Below are 17,012 nucleotides of genomic sequence, written 5' to 3'. Positions count from 1 at the left end.
TACACCGAAGTGTGTTGTGACAATATTAAATATTGTTGCTGCTGCTTATCATCCTTGGATTGAACACCAATTTAAACCAAGATAAGAAATCGGGGAAAAAGGGTTGTAGTAGCTTCAGAGGGTAAAGACCCCTGAGCACCCGAGGGCAGAGATCTGACTTCCACTCATATGAAGATGACACACACTCGCTTGTACAAGCTCTTGTTACACGGAGGCTCTTTCACACACCTCAAAGATAGAACCCAGGACAGACAGCAACCATGCCCGAACCCAGGACCCCAGATCAATGGGAAGAAGCGCTACCCCTAGGCCAGGACGCCGACCAACATAAAATGTATCTTTTATTTGTATATATGTTATCATTGCCATATAAATTAAGATAAATTTTTAAAATTAAAAAAAAAACACAGCTTAAAATATTATGCTAATTAAAGATTCATATTTCCTTATAAAAACAGCGGAAATGGCCTCTGATCCTCTCGAACAAAGAAAGGTCTAATCCCCCTTCCCTTGAATAAAACAATGATGCCTTGCGTGGCATTGGCAAAGAATAGTAGCATAAACCTTTTGGCATTTACGTGGCATTGGCACAGAAAACATAAACCTTTGGTATAAATCTAGCATTTTTACTGAATCTATTGTGCGGATATGTATTTGGGATATTTGTTTTTCTCCGATTGATTAAAAAAAATGAAATTTTGATTCAAACCACAATTTGATTCGAAACAACACTTGTAGTCACCATTCAATTATCATTTAAGTCATGGCGTTTATGAGTTAACGTGTTTACATGTGTGTGAAAATAACAGACCGATAGACGGTCAACCGTTTGATGGATTTGGTTCAGAATTTGAATTATAATTTTTATTTCAGATGCTAAATATAAGTGCCAAATTTTATTTATTTAACTCTTTACGCTTTACAGTTATCGAATTCATTTAACAACCAGAACAGCCATTGGCGAGCAATAGTTTCAAAATACAGTTCTTTGGCGCCAATCTGGCATTTTTATTAAAGCTTTTGAGCAAATATATATTTTGGACTCCTTTTTACCAATCAGCACGAAACTGCAGTCGTAGTCACAAGATATACCAAATTTCATTGATTTAAGTCATTGCCTTTATGTGTAATTACGTTTACATGTGTGCGAAAGAGCACATCGATAGTTGGTCGAACTTTTGATAGATTTGGTATACAATTTGATAAGAATCTGCATTTAAAGCGTTAAATTTCTGTGCCAAATTTAATCTATCTAGTTCATGTTTTGTAGTTATCGAAATCCTTGTATTTCAACAGTGCATTCTTCCTTAGAAGGGATTTCTATTTTGATAGAAATTTACAAATTTAGCCTACAGTCCTTAGAACAAATTTTATTCGTCTAGGTCGAATCATTTTTGAGCTGTCATGTTCACAGACGCAATGACCAAAAAAAAAAAAAAAAATGTATTTTCGGAACTTAAAGAGGTTTGAACTCAGCTTGAAAATTCGACAAAATCTCAGGTTTGGATTTTTTTTTATGATTGCAATATTTTCGTATTACTTCGCATACCAGAAAGTAGGGAGAGGGGGGAATGGAGGTAAAAGAAGAAGCAAAACAAAGGAAAGTCCTCTGATTTTTTGACGAACTTACCGTTGAGTTATTTTTGCACATAGATCTGATTTTTATTTTTCATTACGCCACAGACGAGCCTAAAAAGATTTCTTTCTAATTAGGGTCGAATCATGGCGCATTTCCTTACTTATTTATGTTAGTTTAAATTTGGTTCGGTAATTGTAATAATATCGAGAATCGATAATAATGTTTCCATATAGAATGAATTTAACCTAATATAAAGTGAAATATTTAAGCTGATCAATCTATTAATTTATATATATTACTTTCTCGTATATGAAATATACAAAGTGAAAGTGCAGCAATCGTCAAAAGAATTCGAATTCGAGATTTTCACGTGTATCCAAATATCAGACAACACTGAGCCTCCACAAAAAACTTTTTTTGAAATTATGTCTGTCTGCCTGTTCGTGTGAAAGCACGATATTTCAAAAACGCTTTGAACTAAACGGATGACATTTGGTATATGGTTTTTACACCAAATTTCGAACGAAATCCATTCAGAGGAAGTATGTCTGTCTAACTGTCCGAAACACGAGGACTACCAAAAAAAAAGATAAATATAATCTCTCTCTCTCTCTCTCTATATATATATATATATATATATAATATGGAACTAAATCTGTCTAGGAGTTGACCATCCATCGATCTGCACTTAATGTTGTTGTTTCTAATGGCACTTGCCATGGAGAAGCTCGCTGGCGAAATCAGCGATTTTAAGCCGAGGGTGCGTCTCTTGTTTTTTAGTAGCGCCATCTAGGGCCAAGAGTAAATCTTAGTTACTCATGCGTCACAGCCCTTTATTACAGGGCAGAATTCATTTACTCATCCACAGGAAGATGACACACACACACACATGCGCTTGCACAAGCCCTTTTCACAAGGGGTCTCTTGCACACATCTCACAGACAGAACAGATGAAGAACAACCATGCCCGAACCCAGGACGCCGGCGATCTGTACTTATAAAAGCACGTAAACACGCGCAATAACTTAAATATATGTGATTTAGTTTGTTATTTTAGGACTGCAATTAAAATTTTATGCCAAATTTTGATTTCAATTGATAAAAAAAGAAGTCCAAAAAGCACATTGGGTTTTCTAGTGCTTGTGTAATAACCGCATTTCAGCTTAATAGCCGAAAATCGCGCGCAAATAGGCTCTTTCGTAACTATTGTTCGCTAGTTCATGCTATTATTAATGCACAAATACATTTATCTGAGAGTATACGAGAAGTTTAAGGAGAACCACACCCTCTAATTATAATTTAACTTCAAGATGTTTGCTAAATTCTATCTCCCTGAAAATGTTCTATCTCCGATTCTTTATCTTTACAGATAAAACATTTTTTCAACAATCTTGACGGAACTACTATAATCAAAGGCTACTGATATGTCAGCAACAGTAAAGGATTAAAGGATGAGGGATTTTGAAATATCTTAGTGCTGCATGGAATTTATTTTTTTTATGTGTTTTCAAATACGGTTTTATTATACAGAATAACAGCATGTAAAATAAATAAATATATAAAGGAGATAGGAACCTGCAATTTGAACCGAAACACCATAGCATAATAATGTTTTAGATTTGATTGTCTATTTTATTTTTTTTTAAATTTATCCTTAATTTTATAGTAAGGAACACGCACAAAAAATATGTTTAATATTTTCGTAACGCGCTATATAAATCAAGAAGTTAAAATGATAAAAAGAGTTACTGCAAAATATACTTAAATATTTATTAAAAATCAGAGAGAAAAAATATACAAAAATAAAATTCATTGACAAATTTTTAAAACTTTAAAATGGTGTAAAAATTACTTCTGTGAAATAATATGGTTCAAAGGCTCAGTGAAGAAAAAACTGGGTTCATTTTTAATTAAAATTCCAATTAAAAGTTTTGAAAAAAAAATCCTTTTTTCAATGAAGTAACTACTTGTTAAATTTGGCAGCTCTGAGTTTAACTGTCTCCTCTGTAGGAGATTTAGAAAAAAAAAAAAAAAAAAAAAAATGATTCGCAGATCTTAAATTGTCAGACAGTATATCGGCTTATAAATATTATTATTATATTACTAAAAATTTTGCTCACATTTATGAATTACTTTTAAACACAGTATGATTATATTCAGAGTTATTTAAAGGATGTAACAAAATATTTAATCAAAGACGCCATTTAGATTTGGCGGCCTACAATTAATAAAACGTAAATAAATAATAAAAATCTTTTAATACAAGAAAGAAACATATACATTTATTCTTGTCTTAATACGGCAACGGCACCATCGTAAATTTTCGGAGTTTTGTGTTGTGACAAAGTGGACACGAACACCTCCATATCAAAATTTGGAATAACTTTTAATAATTAGTAAGTTTATGAGAAAGATTAAAATTTATTGTAATAGTTTAGACGAGCGCATAAAACTCTAACGTCATGAAATATAACATTTTTGTTTATTTAATTCGTTCGAATTTAATAACGAAATAATATTTAGATTATTTATGTGAAGAGGAAAGATTTAATGAAATTACGTTGCTAGTGCCTTTCTATTGAGGACTGATTGATATAATTTTTGCTTATTTAAATATTAACATATGTTGTTGTTTCTTATGGCACTTGTCACAGACAAGTCCGCTGACGAAGTCAGCGATTTTAAGCCGAGAGAGCGTCACTTGTTTTCAGTAGCGCCATCTAGGGCCAAGAGTACGTCTTAGCTACTCATGCATTACAACCCTTTTTAAAGGGCAGAATTCATTTACATATTCACAGGAAGATGACACACAAATTCGCTTGCACAACCCCTTTTTATAGGGGGGGGGGGGCGTCTCTTTCACACACTTCACAGATAAAACACAGGGGAAGAACAGCCCTGCCCGAACCAGGACTCGAACCCGGGACGCCCAGATCACAGGGAAGACGCGCTATCCCTAAACCAGGACGCCGGCAATATAAATATATAACTAATAAAAGTGAATTTTGCAGCATTATATGGGGGGAATGGTGGTCTGATATATATAACATTTATCATTTATATTACATTTCTTAGTGAAACCTGTTGCCATGACTTATTTTTAAGCAGCATATAATTTAAAAAAAAAAATCTATTTAATTTTAAATAATCTAATTATTCGTTAAAAATAATTAGATTTTTGAATTGAATGTTGGTTGTTTTCGACAATGAAATTGTAACAAAGCAATAATTAACTTTTAAATAATTATGCTTAAAAATTAATTTTTTAATTCAGTTTAAAAATTTCAATTTTTGGAATAATAGAAGATTAAATTTATAAACATTTAATTATTTACAATTTAATTACTCAAAAAAATCATGAAAGTATAAAGTTAAAGTAAATGCATAGATAAGGATGTTATTTTCAGATCTATTTAGGCAGTGCTTATAAGTACGTAAATTAAAGCATAATATTTTTTAAATAATTTTTATTTATGATTAGTTATCCTTACCTTTTTTTATTTATTGATATTGGAAGTATAGATTCGTCTGCAAAGTTTTTGTTGTAGGAAACATTTAAAATACCGCTTTTGAAGTCTTTCGGAGGGGAAAAAGTGCCATTCCTCCGATAGTACTTTCTTCCCTCGAATATCTGTCGATGCTGCTACGTTCAGTAGTGGCTGGGTGATCGGCTGTACACAAGTGCCTTCTTTCCACAACAAATCCTGTCGATACTGCTTCGTTCAGTTCAGTTGCGGAGGGATGGTCGGCTGTTCAAGAAGTATCTTCCGTTCACATTAAAAGAACGAATGAGCAATAGAACAAATGCATTTTATTACTGCGTAAACGGTATTACTCGAAATCAGGATTTTCCTCTTTTTCATTACTGCGTAAACGGTATTACTCGAAATCAGGATTTTCCTCTTTTTCTATCTATGAAAAAGAGTCAAAAGATTTAATCCCTGCTTTCCCTAATAGCGCAAAATATCCTAGAATATTCTTAAAATATCCTCATAATACTGAGCGATAGTCAAAATATGGTACATCATGATGCATTTGTCGAAAAAGATATTATACTTCCACTGAAGACTGAAATCTCTAAAAGGATTTAATGACAGATTTAGATGTCGCATATAAAATTAATGATTTTACTTAGTGATTATTACTTAGAAGCTGAAAAAAAAAAAAAATTAGGGCTCTGCATTTTTGCACGATCCAGTTCTGTATAATACATTAAAATGAGAAATAAATTATAGCTTAACCTTACAATTATTTCAAATATAAACACAAAGTGACTTGCGTTTCATTAGCCTTAGAACATACATCCAACCTTAAGGTGCATTTCATAATAGTTACTAGCATAGCGATGGCAACAAAAAGGAGATGCTCTTATTATCAATTATAAAAAAATTTTACCCGCATATCTAGCTAGCTAAAGTTTGGCCTAACCAATTTAATAGACGCGGCAGTTATAAGGACCACTATGGAAGTAAAATATTAGTTCGTTTATGCCACTTACCATAGCTAAATATGACTAAAGAGCGAGAAACATACCATGGCATCTATTCTTGCAATGCCACTGAAGATGATCGAAGGTTAAAATAATAATGATAATATGTCTCGGATATTATTGCCAGGGCCGGTTTGTCAAATAGGTAACTGTCCTGTCTTTGAAAGGTCCCTGAATCTCCAATCCTGTATTATCAAAGTTATGTAATTTGTGCTTTTATATGATTCACAAGATCATATCCAAATAAAAATCAAGAATTGTGTAAATTTTAAAACATTATTCTTATGATTTATACTACTATTTCAAAATCGCTTGCAAATCAGTTTTTTTTAACAAACCCATGTAACTTTGCTTTTAAGCATTTAGAATATATAAAAAGAAATTTCAAAAAAAAAAAAGGTTTTTAATTGAAATTAAACGTAAAAAAATTCAATTTCATTTTTTTTTTACACACGATACTAAAACGGACATTTTGGATAACACCTTCAATTAAATACTTTACTTCAGTTATGTATTATTTAAAAACTGTTCACATGGAGATTACATTAAAATCAATAAAACAAAATATCGTTTCGGAATCGAGAATAAAGAAAGGCGGCCTCGAATCTTGCACTGCCTACTAAAGGCCTTACCGAGATTAATCAGGGACTAGCTAAATAGCATTAGAATAAAGACAATTCAAATACAGTTCATAACGTCTTGAATTGTATTTATTCCAGTGCAACTTGGGAGTTTTCTGGCTGTCTTGAAATTGGGCAATTTTGGTCTTCGTATGCGATTCATTATTCATTGGCCATTCGATTTTGAAATATTCCTTTCGATAATATTCATGAACCCAAAATTAAATTTTATTTGCTTAATTGCTTTCCCTCCCCAAATCCTTAAAATAAATAAAAGAAAAAAAAAAAGCGAATAATTAAAAACAAACAAGATTAAGAAGAAAAAATGATAGAAAGAAAAAAAAATTAAGAGGAAAAAAAGAAGAAGAAATAATATTAACAATAGAAATAATTAAAAAAATAAATAAAAAGAAAACAAATAAAATTTTTTATTGTTTAAAATTCAAAGCAGTTCAGACTAAACCCGAGTTCGTATTTGATCAAAAAGAAAGAAAAAGACTACTCACGATAATACTTTAAATTTGACTACCTTAGCCACTGTCTTCTGTACAAAAAGCGTTTTATAATTAACTGTTGAAAGAATGTCTGTTTCACGTGTCAATATTATATAAATAATGAACTGTAAAGTTTAGTGACAGTGGCGAGGAATTGCCTTGTAACAACTCTTTATAGAAATTATTGCTATTTTTCTCGCATAACAATTTATGTATCACATAATTTAAAGACATTCCAATTTATAAAAATTATATTAAAAAAGATTTCACCAATTGATTAAAATATGAAAATGTTTTGTATCTGGAATCAGAATATTTATGCAAAATGTATAGTTGATATAAACTCAGCTCATTTCTTATCCATCTTGCTTATCATTCACACATTATCGCTTTCAACAAATGATAGAAGTTGGTTTTAATTAATTGAAACATCTCTCTTTCAAACATAGGTATTTCATTTGCAATTTAGTGGTCAGCAGAGTTTCGGATGGAAGATGGGCAGGCCAAGTGGCAACAGATTTACAAATTCACCCAATTTGTGTATGGCAAAAATTCCTAGAAAATGGCGGCATAATTAACAACCCTGACTAGGGCAATTCGAAATCTACAACTGCATAGAATGATCAGTATTTAGTATTTCAACCTGATGTAGCTTAAAGTTGGTATATATAAACAGCAAATTGTGAGACATAAAAATAATAATGCAAAGGGCATAACATTCAACAGGCCGAATCAATGGATCTAAAGGTACTTATTTTTTCATAAGTAATTACTGTTTGGTTAAACAATAATTAACTTTTAAAAAAGTGAGGGTCAATACTTTATTTCATATATTTAAATTAATTGAAAATCACTCAAGATTTAATGTTTTCTTGAATAACACTCAAACATATTATCATGCAATAGCTATCTTTACACCAATTTAAAAAGAAGTAGCTTTTCCACGATACTAGATTCCTTTTCATGCATTTTTTTTCCCCTTTTAATGTTATTACTTTTTTCCCAAGTTAATTTTAAACGGAATTTGCAGCAATATTTTTTTATTGGTATGATGAAACTTAAATCTCACTCTAACTTAAATCTTTTATCTATATGCTTTTGCCAATTTTAAAATTATGATTTTTAAAAATGCCATATATGGATATTAATTTTGAAAGTAAAATTTTAATTTTAGCTTCATTTGAAATTTAAAAAAAAAAAAAAAAAAAAAAAATGAAATGCGTATAGAAAATGTGGCGGAGATTGGTGTTAGAGTCTTCCCCCCATGTAGAGTAAATATTACAGTAATGTTTTTGGTATTTCTTTCAAAAATGGAAGATGTGAGGGCTGACAATCATTGATGACATATCTAGAAGTTTCATAGAAAACAAATTCTGATGCAATCAAAGCAGCAGTAGAAGTGGGGACTAATTCTTTGATTTAACTAACTATTTTAAATATATAGAATATTTGAATTCTATTAAATATTTTTTGTATTTTTATAACTTATTCTTATGTAGATTGTAAGTTTTCAATTCATTTAAAAATAGTAATTTAATCAACAGATGTTAAAGGCAATTAAATTACTATATAAATTTAGAATAAAAATGATTTTTTTTTAAATTCAAAAATAAAAAATGAATGCGTAGAAACAATTCATTTTTCTTAATTATTACTAACATTTTGAATGGAAATATATTGAAGCTCATCGAAATATCTTACAAATGGAAATTAAAGGAGTAATTTTTTTTCCCCCTTTTACATGTTTATAAAATGACAGAAAAATCAAGGCATCAACAAACGAAAACACCTAATTTTACTTCTAAATACATATTTCGCAAACTAGATAGATTGCAAAAGCAATGCATTTTACTTTCTCATACAAGAAGAATCGTAATCATCTAAAAATCTGAATTCAAGATTTTAACAATCACCACATTTCAGACCTACCCAAGTTCAAAAAACATACTTTTAGAATTATGTCTGTCCGTGAATAAAATATTTTAAAATGCTTTGAGCTAGGAATAATGAAATTTGGTATATTGTTTTACATCAAATTTATCAATTTCTATCAAATTACGATCAAAATTCATTCAGAGGAATAGATGGTTCAGCAGTTTTACATACAAATGGAGATGATGACTACTAAACACAAAAAGCCAAGTATATAAAATTGGAACATAAGTTTAGCATCTATAAGAGATCCACAGGAAATTTAGAAGCAAATGCATCAAGAGGTTGACTGTCTGTTTTTATATACAGGTAAATGAAATTAAGTCTGGCATCTTGTGACTACAGCTGAAATTCTATGTCAAATTTTGGTTTCAGTCCATTGGAAAACAGGTGCCCAAAATACACACTCAATTTTCTGGTACTTGTAGCGAATGTCTGTTTAATACTCACAGCAGTAATTTGAATAGAGGTCTATGCCCTCCGTTTTCATTTTACTTTGTCCATTTACTCATGATAACAAAACATTTGACAGGAGAACTTAAAATATTCAACACTAAGAAAGAATAATTATCCAAATTAAAAATAATACTTTTTTAAAATTTTACTTTTTATTTTTTTGTTATAAAATGGAAAATATTAACATTTATAATCTGATAAAGAAGCTGCATTTAAATTAAAGAATAGACTTCTAATAGAAAAAGTATAGTGAAAACAAACAATGTGTTATATTATTTATTGAATAAGCCAGAGGCTAGCATACATAAATAATTTTCTTCTGTACAATTATCTACAATAAAAACAGCTTTATACAATGGAGGTCATCATGCCAACAATAGAGCAGCAGTTTGCAGTGATAAAATGAATGAAATAGGGAAGTTCAGCAGTGACAATTGCTATTATAATAGATGTAAAATTTATAATTGGAAAGAAAAAACTAAGGCCCCTGTAATTGAGGCCCAGGCATATAAAAACCTAAGGATATTGACTGTGTTGGTAAACTTGGACTAATTCCTTTATAAGCAGCCCCCCTTCCTCTGGGAGTCAGATATTTGATAGTTTGATTTCCAGCTGCTCGACTACTACCACGCTGCCCTCTGAAAACTGTACTTTTTTCAGCTGAAAAAGTGAAATTTAATTATTAAGTTTATACAAAAGTGTTTATTAATAATATAGTGCAATGTAAACATATAAAAACTCCTAACATTAAATCAGAATATTTACAATGGAGATTCTGTAAATTCAACACTGTACTAAAGGGGTTGATGATGCTTTTTATATATGAAAATTATACAAATTAACAGTAAAAAAAAATATAATAATCTCATAAAAAGAATAAGCAAAGTTAAGATTGTAAAACAGATTACTAACATTCTGAAATGTGTGGCGGCAAGGGAAATTGAAATACGATTGGCCCCCTTCCCACACTTTTTATGTCATCTCAATTACTTTTTGAAAACTTCTTTGATATAATATGCGAGTAATATCCATTTTGAAAATGAATTATTAATTATTGTTATTTCTAATGTTGCACATTAATGAATTATAAAAAGACAATTTGTTAAATTATTATTTGACACCAAGCATTGAATTAACATTTTAGACCAGCTAAAGGATTTTAAATGTATACTTTATCCCTTGAGCAATTTTTTTTAACAGCTCGTGACTTTTAAAAACAGTTTTATGCAAATATTTTTAGAAAATGAACTACCTCAAACATATGCATTAAGCCTTACATCCTTTGGTATTTTTAAAGACATGAAAGTATTATTAAAGTATTATAATATAAATCTATAAAAAGTGAATGCAAAGGCAAACATATTTAATAAGAGTTAATGATTAATTAACATATTATACCATAAATTAACTGGAATAAATTTGCACAGTATGCCATTATAGCATGAGGTTAAACAAGTCTACTCTTTTCCAAAAGTTAACTTTTATTTAAAGATGGCTTTTATCGTTTGAGTAATTCAACCCACACAAAACATAATCTTTTATAATTTGTAAAGTTTGTTCAATTTGAATTCTAACACTTTTCATATTCTAATACTAATTAATTACAAAATAAAAAAAAACTTACTAGGTTTAGTGGCAGAAGTTGAAGAGAAAGCATATGCTGCAAAAGCAGCTGATTTCCCAGCTTGTGCACCTGCTAGCTCAGCTGCAGCAGCCGATAGTACACCTCCTCGTCCTCTTCCATTTCCTCTACCCCTGCCTGAGCCTCTGGGACGCCCTCTTCCACGGTTGGAACCTCTTTTCCTCAGTAAACTGGCGGCACTCTCATCAAGACTGGAACTTCCTGTAAAAAGAATAAAATATTAGAAAATATCTAACTTGATTAATAAACAAATAGCTTCCTTTTTATCATTATGTCTAAATGTGCAATTCTCTATCTATACTTAAATCAAATATATAAAACTTAATTTTTCATTTTTACTTTATCATCTAAATAGATTATATTTTTTGTTCTAGGAATAACAGGAATCTAGGAATTCCTCTATTACAGTTTATCTGCAAAAATTGGATATTAAAATCAGGCACAGAGCTTAAATGAATACTGTAGATACCAACTATGATTCCAAAATATTTTAATGCCATTAAAAATTAAAATTTTTAACACATTGACTGCCACACTGAATTTCTTACAATGTAACTTATAGGGGCCTGCCACTCACCGGAAACCCACATAGTAGTCAATAACCAAGGCTATTTCTCTACAATTTATTAAAAGCAAAAAGCAGAAGAAAAAAAATTGCAAACATCATTCTTTAGACTGCTATTAATGATTTGTATATCTTGAAGTAGACCTTCTCATTTCATAGTAACTTACAAAAGATATTATTTATTTTCATAAATAAGACAAATTTTCAAATGAATTTTGAGGACAGAAAGTTTATATTGAAATGAAATATTTTAGCATTGGATTTAATCAATACTAATAAGATTACCAATTAAACTTTTTTTACAAAAAGAGGTACATACCAAACATATGCATAGAAAATGGAAGAGGAGTACTTGATGGACTACTATCATCAACTACTAAAGGACCTTCACTGCTTGTATCATCATGAGCAGCGGGAAAACCACTTACAGAATGCTGGATGTAAAAATCAAGAATTATTAGAAAATATCTTTCACATTACCTGTATAAAATGACTAAAATATTAAGAAACATTTTCATTTATAAATAAAATTATGGATACAGAATACAACTTTAAAATAAAACTGAAGGACACTGCAAGCAAATCTATATCTTTATCAGTCTTGTTAATCAAATTGTACTTTGAGCTATCTATTTTCAAAGTGCATACTTGCTAAGCATTGCAATGACTGCAATTATGCACAAAAACATACATCAATATTTAATACTTATTATCTTAATCCTTTACTGTCTAGTATTCTACGCACAGGACAATCATATTTTAGTTCTGTGGCTAAACTAAAGTTAATTTATCTTTTGTCGAATCTAATAAATGAATATATATTTCCAAAAAATTTTATCTGGCAAATTTCTGGAATCAATAAATTAAAGAGGAGGAACTATTTATGCATGTTATGCTCCCATTTTATTTATTTTAAAGGAAAATGCAAAAAATTTACACACACACAAATTTTTATTTTTAAAATTTAATATTAATTAAAAATAATTTTAAACTTAGAGATATTAATTCTTTAAATTAAACTGGGTATTAATGGTAAAGTTTATATTATATATAAAGGTAATAGTATATTACTTAATTGCTGTTAGGTTTTTGCAATATAAAAATATATAATATTATGCAACCCAGAACTGAAATGGCACAGAGAAAAGAAGCATATAAATTCCTGTTTTGGACTAAATTTGATATTCGTTTATTATAAACCATACAGTAGAATATTGCAGAAATTCTCAAAAAATAACTTGGGTCTGATTCCGTCAAAATGAATGTTATGATTTTTTACCATAAACCGAAATATTAGCACTTTATTTCATACAATTACATTACAGGCAGCTTTCTTATAAAAGTTTCCCCAATATCATTTCCATTTTTGTAACCAAACATAATTGAATATTGAAAAAATTTACACAAATTCAATTTAGAGAATTACATTCAGTGAATTATTTACAGAATGTTTTAAATATATCTCCAAAATGAATAACATACTTCACTATATGGACTAGGAGGAATTGAATCCACGCTTTGTAAAGAATCTCCATCGTGAATAATCAAAGGAGCTGATGAATGAATACTATCATCTTTTTTCTTTTTCCTACCTCTCTATTAAAATGGAAAAAAGAATCATTTATGAAAACTGCACATATGAAAAAGAATAACAAAAGTAAGTAGAAATTGTATTGATATGAGCCACCATTAGTAAGCTAAATTATTTTCACAATGATTTTCTGATTTTTTTTTAAAAAAAAGTACCATAATATTTTAATAATTACTAACAAAAAAATAATAAGCAGATTAAAAATAATAAATTTACAATAATACAATGGGTTAATAAATATTTTAAGCATAAAATAATGGCAATTTAAAAACTCATCCAAAAAAAAGCAAAACTTAAAACATTATTTTAATTTTTTTCTCACACAAGATTAAATCATGACAAAAATCAAATAATTATGAAATTCTGTTCAAATCTACAAGTCAGAAACAAAATTCATTCCTTCAATAGACTAACATAATGTTTCTAAATAAAATAAAAACCTTGTATAAAGATAACATTCAAATAACTGATTTTCTTCCAATTAGCCAATAAAACAATAAGGATCAGAGAATATTACAGTTCTTAATAACATAAAAGTCTATACAATCTCTTAAAATATTTTTACAGAAAACGATGCATTTTTTCACTCAACTTTAAAATCTAAAAACATGAACGACAGTAAACAGCACTTACAATATGATTCAAGTATAAAAAAATATCAAAAATTATTCTGTCAATTAATAATTTATCATTAAATCATTTGATTATATTATTTAAATATAATTTTGAACAAAGCTTACTTTGCTTTCAAAACCTTCAGGCCTTTTCTTCCTATCTTGATTTAATTTTTCAAGCTGCTTTCTTTCTTCTTGTCGAAGACGAACTATTTTACAAGGGGGATAAAAAGCCATGTAATTGGTATATATTTATACGTAAAGACAACAAGGTAATTAAAAATTTTGCCTGCTTGGCTATGAATATTTTCAAGATTAAAAAGGCCAATACTCTTTAAATTTTTAAAGCAGAATGAACCCCCCCCCCCCAAATAAAAAAGAAGAAATATAATTTTTTCCCCCATTCAAATCTTTTCCCATTATTTCCGTTTTTTTAGCAAAAATAATTTATAGTAATTCTCAAACATCAAAAGTACTAAAAAAAGAAACATTAATACAAAGAAAATGAATTTTAAACAGTAAAACAATAACTCAGTAAAATTTCCTTAGTTGACTTACATTTCTTTTCTAGTTCATCATCATCTAAAAGCAGTGAAACAACTTCTTTGGGTTTCAAAGTATCTGGTTTGAAAGTTCCACCACTGATTACCATTCTTTGAATCTGAAAACAACAAAGAATACATTCAGTATTTTCAATGAAGTTATTCGGTATTTTCTGAATATTATAGTATATTTTTAGAATAAATAGTCACAGGTTTATATCATGAATTATTATCAATAAGCAATACCTGAATATACATAAAGATGGAATGAAATATACCTCAGATTTTTCTCGGGCCCTCTGGAGAATTCTCTCTTCAATAGATCCTTGACAAACTAGGCGATAAACGGTAACTTGTTTTGTTTGCCCTAGACGATGAGCACGGTCCATAGCCTGCTGGTCTACAGTTGGATTCCAGTCACTATCATAAAATATTACCTGCATAAAACAAAAGAGTTTCATTGAATAATTAATTCAAATTATTGCTTACAAAATATATTATTTTAACATTTACATAAAACATTTCACCCACTTTTTATTGGCAATTTATATACACATGAAATCCCCAATCAAAGTAGGTGAAAAGAAAAGAAGTTGTAAAGCATCTTATCAATTTCAAAGATTAATAATTCAATAAGTAAGTTTAACCTCATTCTTTTGATATACACATACTTTAGAAAGAATTCTTAGGAGTATGTACTTCGGATACATAATCTTAAGAGTACAAAGAGTACTTTTAATATAATTATTCCAGGAATTTTTTTAAAAATTAAAATAAAAACAAATTTACTGTTTTTGTTATATTCTAAAGCATAAACAAAGAAACATTAAATAAATTTATTCAGCAGAAAAAAGTTGATGAGTAATATTGCACCTCAATTCAAAATCACATCAAAGCTTTTGATGCATCATTAATAACCTATTATGTTTACTGCCATGTTTCATTACTTCATAGCTGCATCACTAATTGCAGCAAAACAGTACTAAACATGAATATAACAATGATAGTTTAGCTTTTGTTTAATCTTTTAAATCAATTGTGACCTTTGAGAAATAAAACTTTTATTATTTGACTGACAATTTTTCCACCAAAATTAAATCAATATAAGATAGAAAGATTTCAATATTTAATTCTCCTTATGTACTTCACTTAATGTCAAGATGGTTCAAAGCAGCTGGAAATATTAGCTGTCAAAATTTGCAAGTAAAATTTGTTTAAGCTGTGTTGAATCATTTTTATATATTATAAAACTACCAATTTAAAATATAATCAAATAACAGTTCCCTTCTCAATTTTTATACCCATAACAATGATAATCATACACGATGATTTGACATTTATAACGTATTTACACTAAAATGTTTATTTGGCATGTATCACGAGTGGAAAATCTTCAACATTCAATTTAATAACGATGGAGCTATTTTTTAAGATATGTCACTTTTATTAATTTCTTTTAAAGCATAATTTTAACTAGGCATTTGAATCTATAATTTAAATAACTCTAAATGACAGCAATTTTCTCATGAAATAAATTATGAATCAAATTTGATAAAAAGTTAATTTGCAATAATGTATAAAGTATACAAGCTTAAGATTAAACAAATCTTTAATATATATCAGTATTTCTGTAAACGAAATTCAGGCGACATCTTTCTTAGCTGGTCATTAACAATATAAATTTTCTACCAACAACTAGATTATTCTTTCTTCACAAAAACAATAAGGAAACAAGTAATCTCTTTAATCCATTCAAGTAAATATTTCTGCAATTTAACATGATTTAATTTTTAAGTAACATATAAAATATAACACATAAAATAATTTTAATAATATATTAGAATTCTAAAATCTATATTTAAATAGGTATATATAAAATGCTTTTATAATAGCAAGAAGAAAAAAAGTATAACTATACTTACAGTATCGGCAGCTGTCAAATTTATTCCCAAACCCCCAGCACGAGTGCTTAGCAAGAAAACAAAGATATCCGACCTATCAAAAAAGAAAATAACACATTACATATAGAGAGAATGATGCAAGGACTGAGTAATTACGTTTAAGTGATTTACCAGTTTTTATATCATTAGAAAAATAATGCTTTACCTATTCTGGAAATCAGCAACCATATCTCTTCTGTCAGCAATCTTTGAAGATCCATCTAATCTCATGTAAGTGTGTTTCCGGAAACACATATAATCCTAAAATGAATATTTCATTTTCATTTAATATAACATATGAAATGACTAATAGTTAAAAATGGTAACATGAAAAATATTCTAAAATGATTTAATAATTACTTCTAAAAGATCTATCATCCTAGTCATTTGTGAGTAAATAAGGACTCGATGTCCACCTGCTTTCAGCCTAGTTAATAAATCATCTAATACTTGAAGTTTCCCAGAATCAGTCACAATGGTTTCTTTACCTATAAATAAAGTAGGTCATATAAGAAAGAATGGGAAAAAATTCAAAACAGAGATGATGC

The 17,012-nt window shown here is 29.0% G+C and overlaps 1 protein-coding gene across 1 annotated transcript in view; it reads right to left on the bottom strand.

Moving 5' to 3' along the window:
* Positions 1–9,830: 9,830 nt before the first annotated feature.
* LOC129983614 (chromatin-remodeling ATPase INO80-like) overlaps positions 9,831–17,012 on the bottom strand; it is a 30,739-nt gene continuing 23,557 nt past the window's right edge. Inside the window, exons 29-38 of the mRNA XM_056093145.1 lie at positions 16,825–16,952; positions 16,631–16,725; positions 16,447–16,519; positions 14,803–14,961; positions 14,541–14,643; positions 14,109–14,191; positions 13,260–13,373; positions 12,097–12,211; positions 11,195–11,413; positions 9,831–10,230 (exon numbers count right to left, since the gene is read on the bottom strand). Coding sequence (XP_055949120.1) covers positions 10,049–10,230; positions 11,195–11,413; positions 12,097–12,211; positions 13,260–13,373; positions 14,109–14,191; positions 14,541–14,643; positions 14,803–14,961; positions 16,447–16,519; positions 16,631–16,725; positions 16,825–16,952 — 1,271 coding nt within the window. The 3' untranslated portion in view covers positions 9,831–10,048. The remainder of the gene's footprint in view (positions 10,231–11,194; positions 11,414–12,096; positions 12,212–13,259; positions 13,374–14,108; positions 14,192–14,540; positions 14,644–14,802; positions 14,962–16,446; positions 16,520–16,630; positions 16,726–16,824; positions 16,953–17,012) is intronic.

The sequence above is a fragment of the Argiope bruennichi genome, chromosome 9 (assembly GCF_947563725.1).
Source record: "Argiope bruennichi chromosome 9, qqArgBrue1.1, whole genome shotgun sequence".
In the NCBI taxonomy this organism is placed as follows: Eukaryota; Metazoa; Arthropoda; class Arachnida; order Araneae; family Araneidae; genus Argiope; species Argiope bruennichi.
Note: the sequence above shows the minus strand (reverse complement) of the source record. Positions and strands in the feature narration are given on the sequence as shown.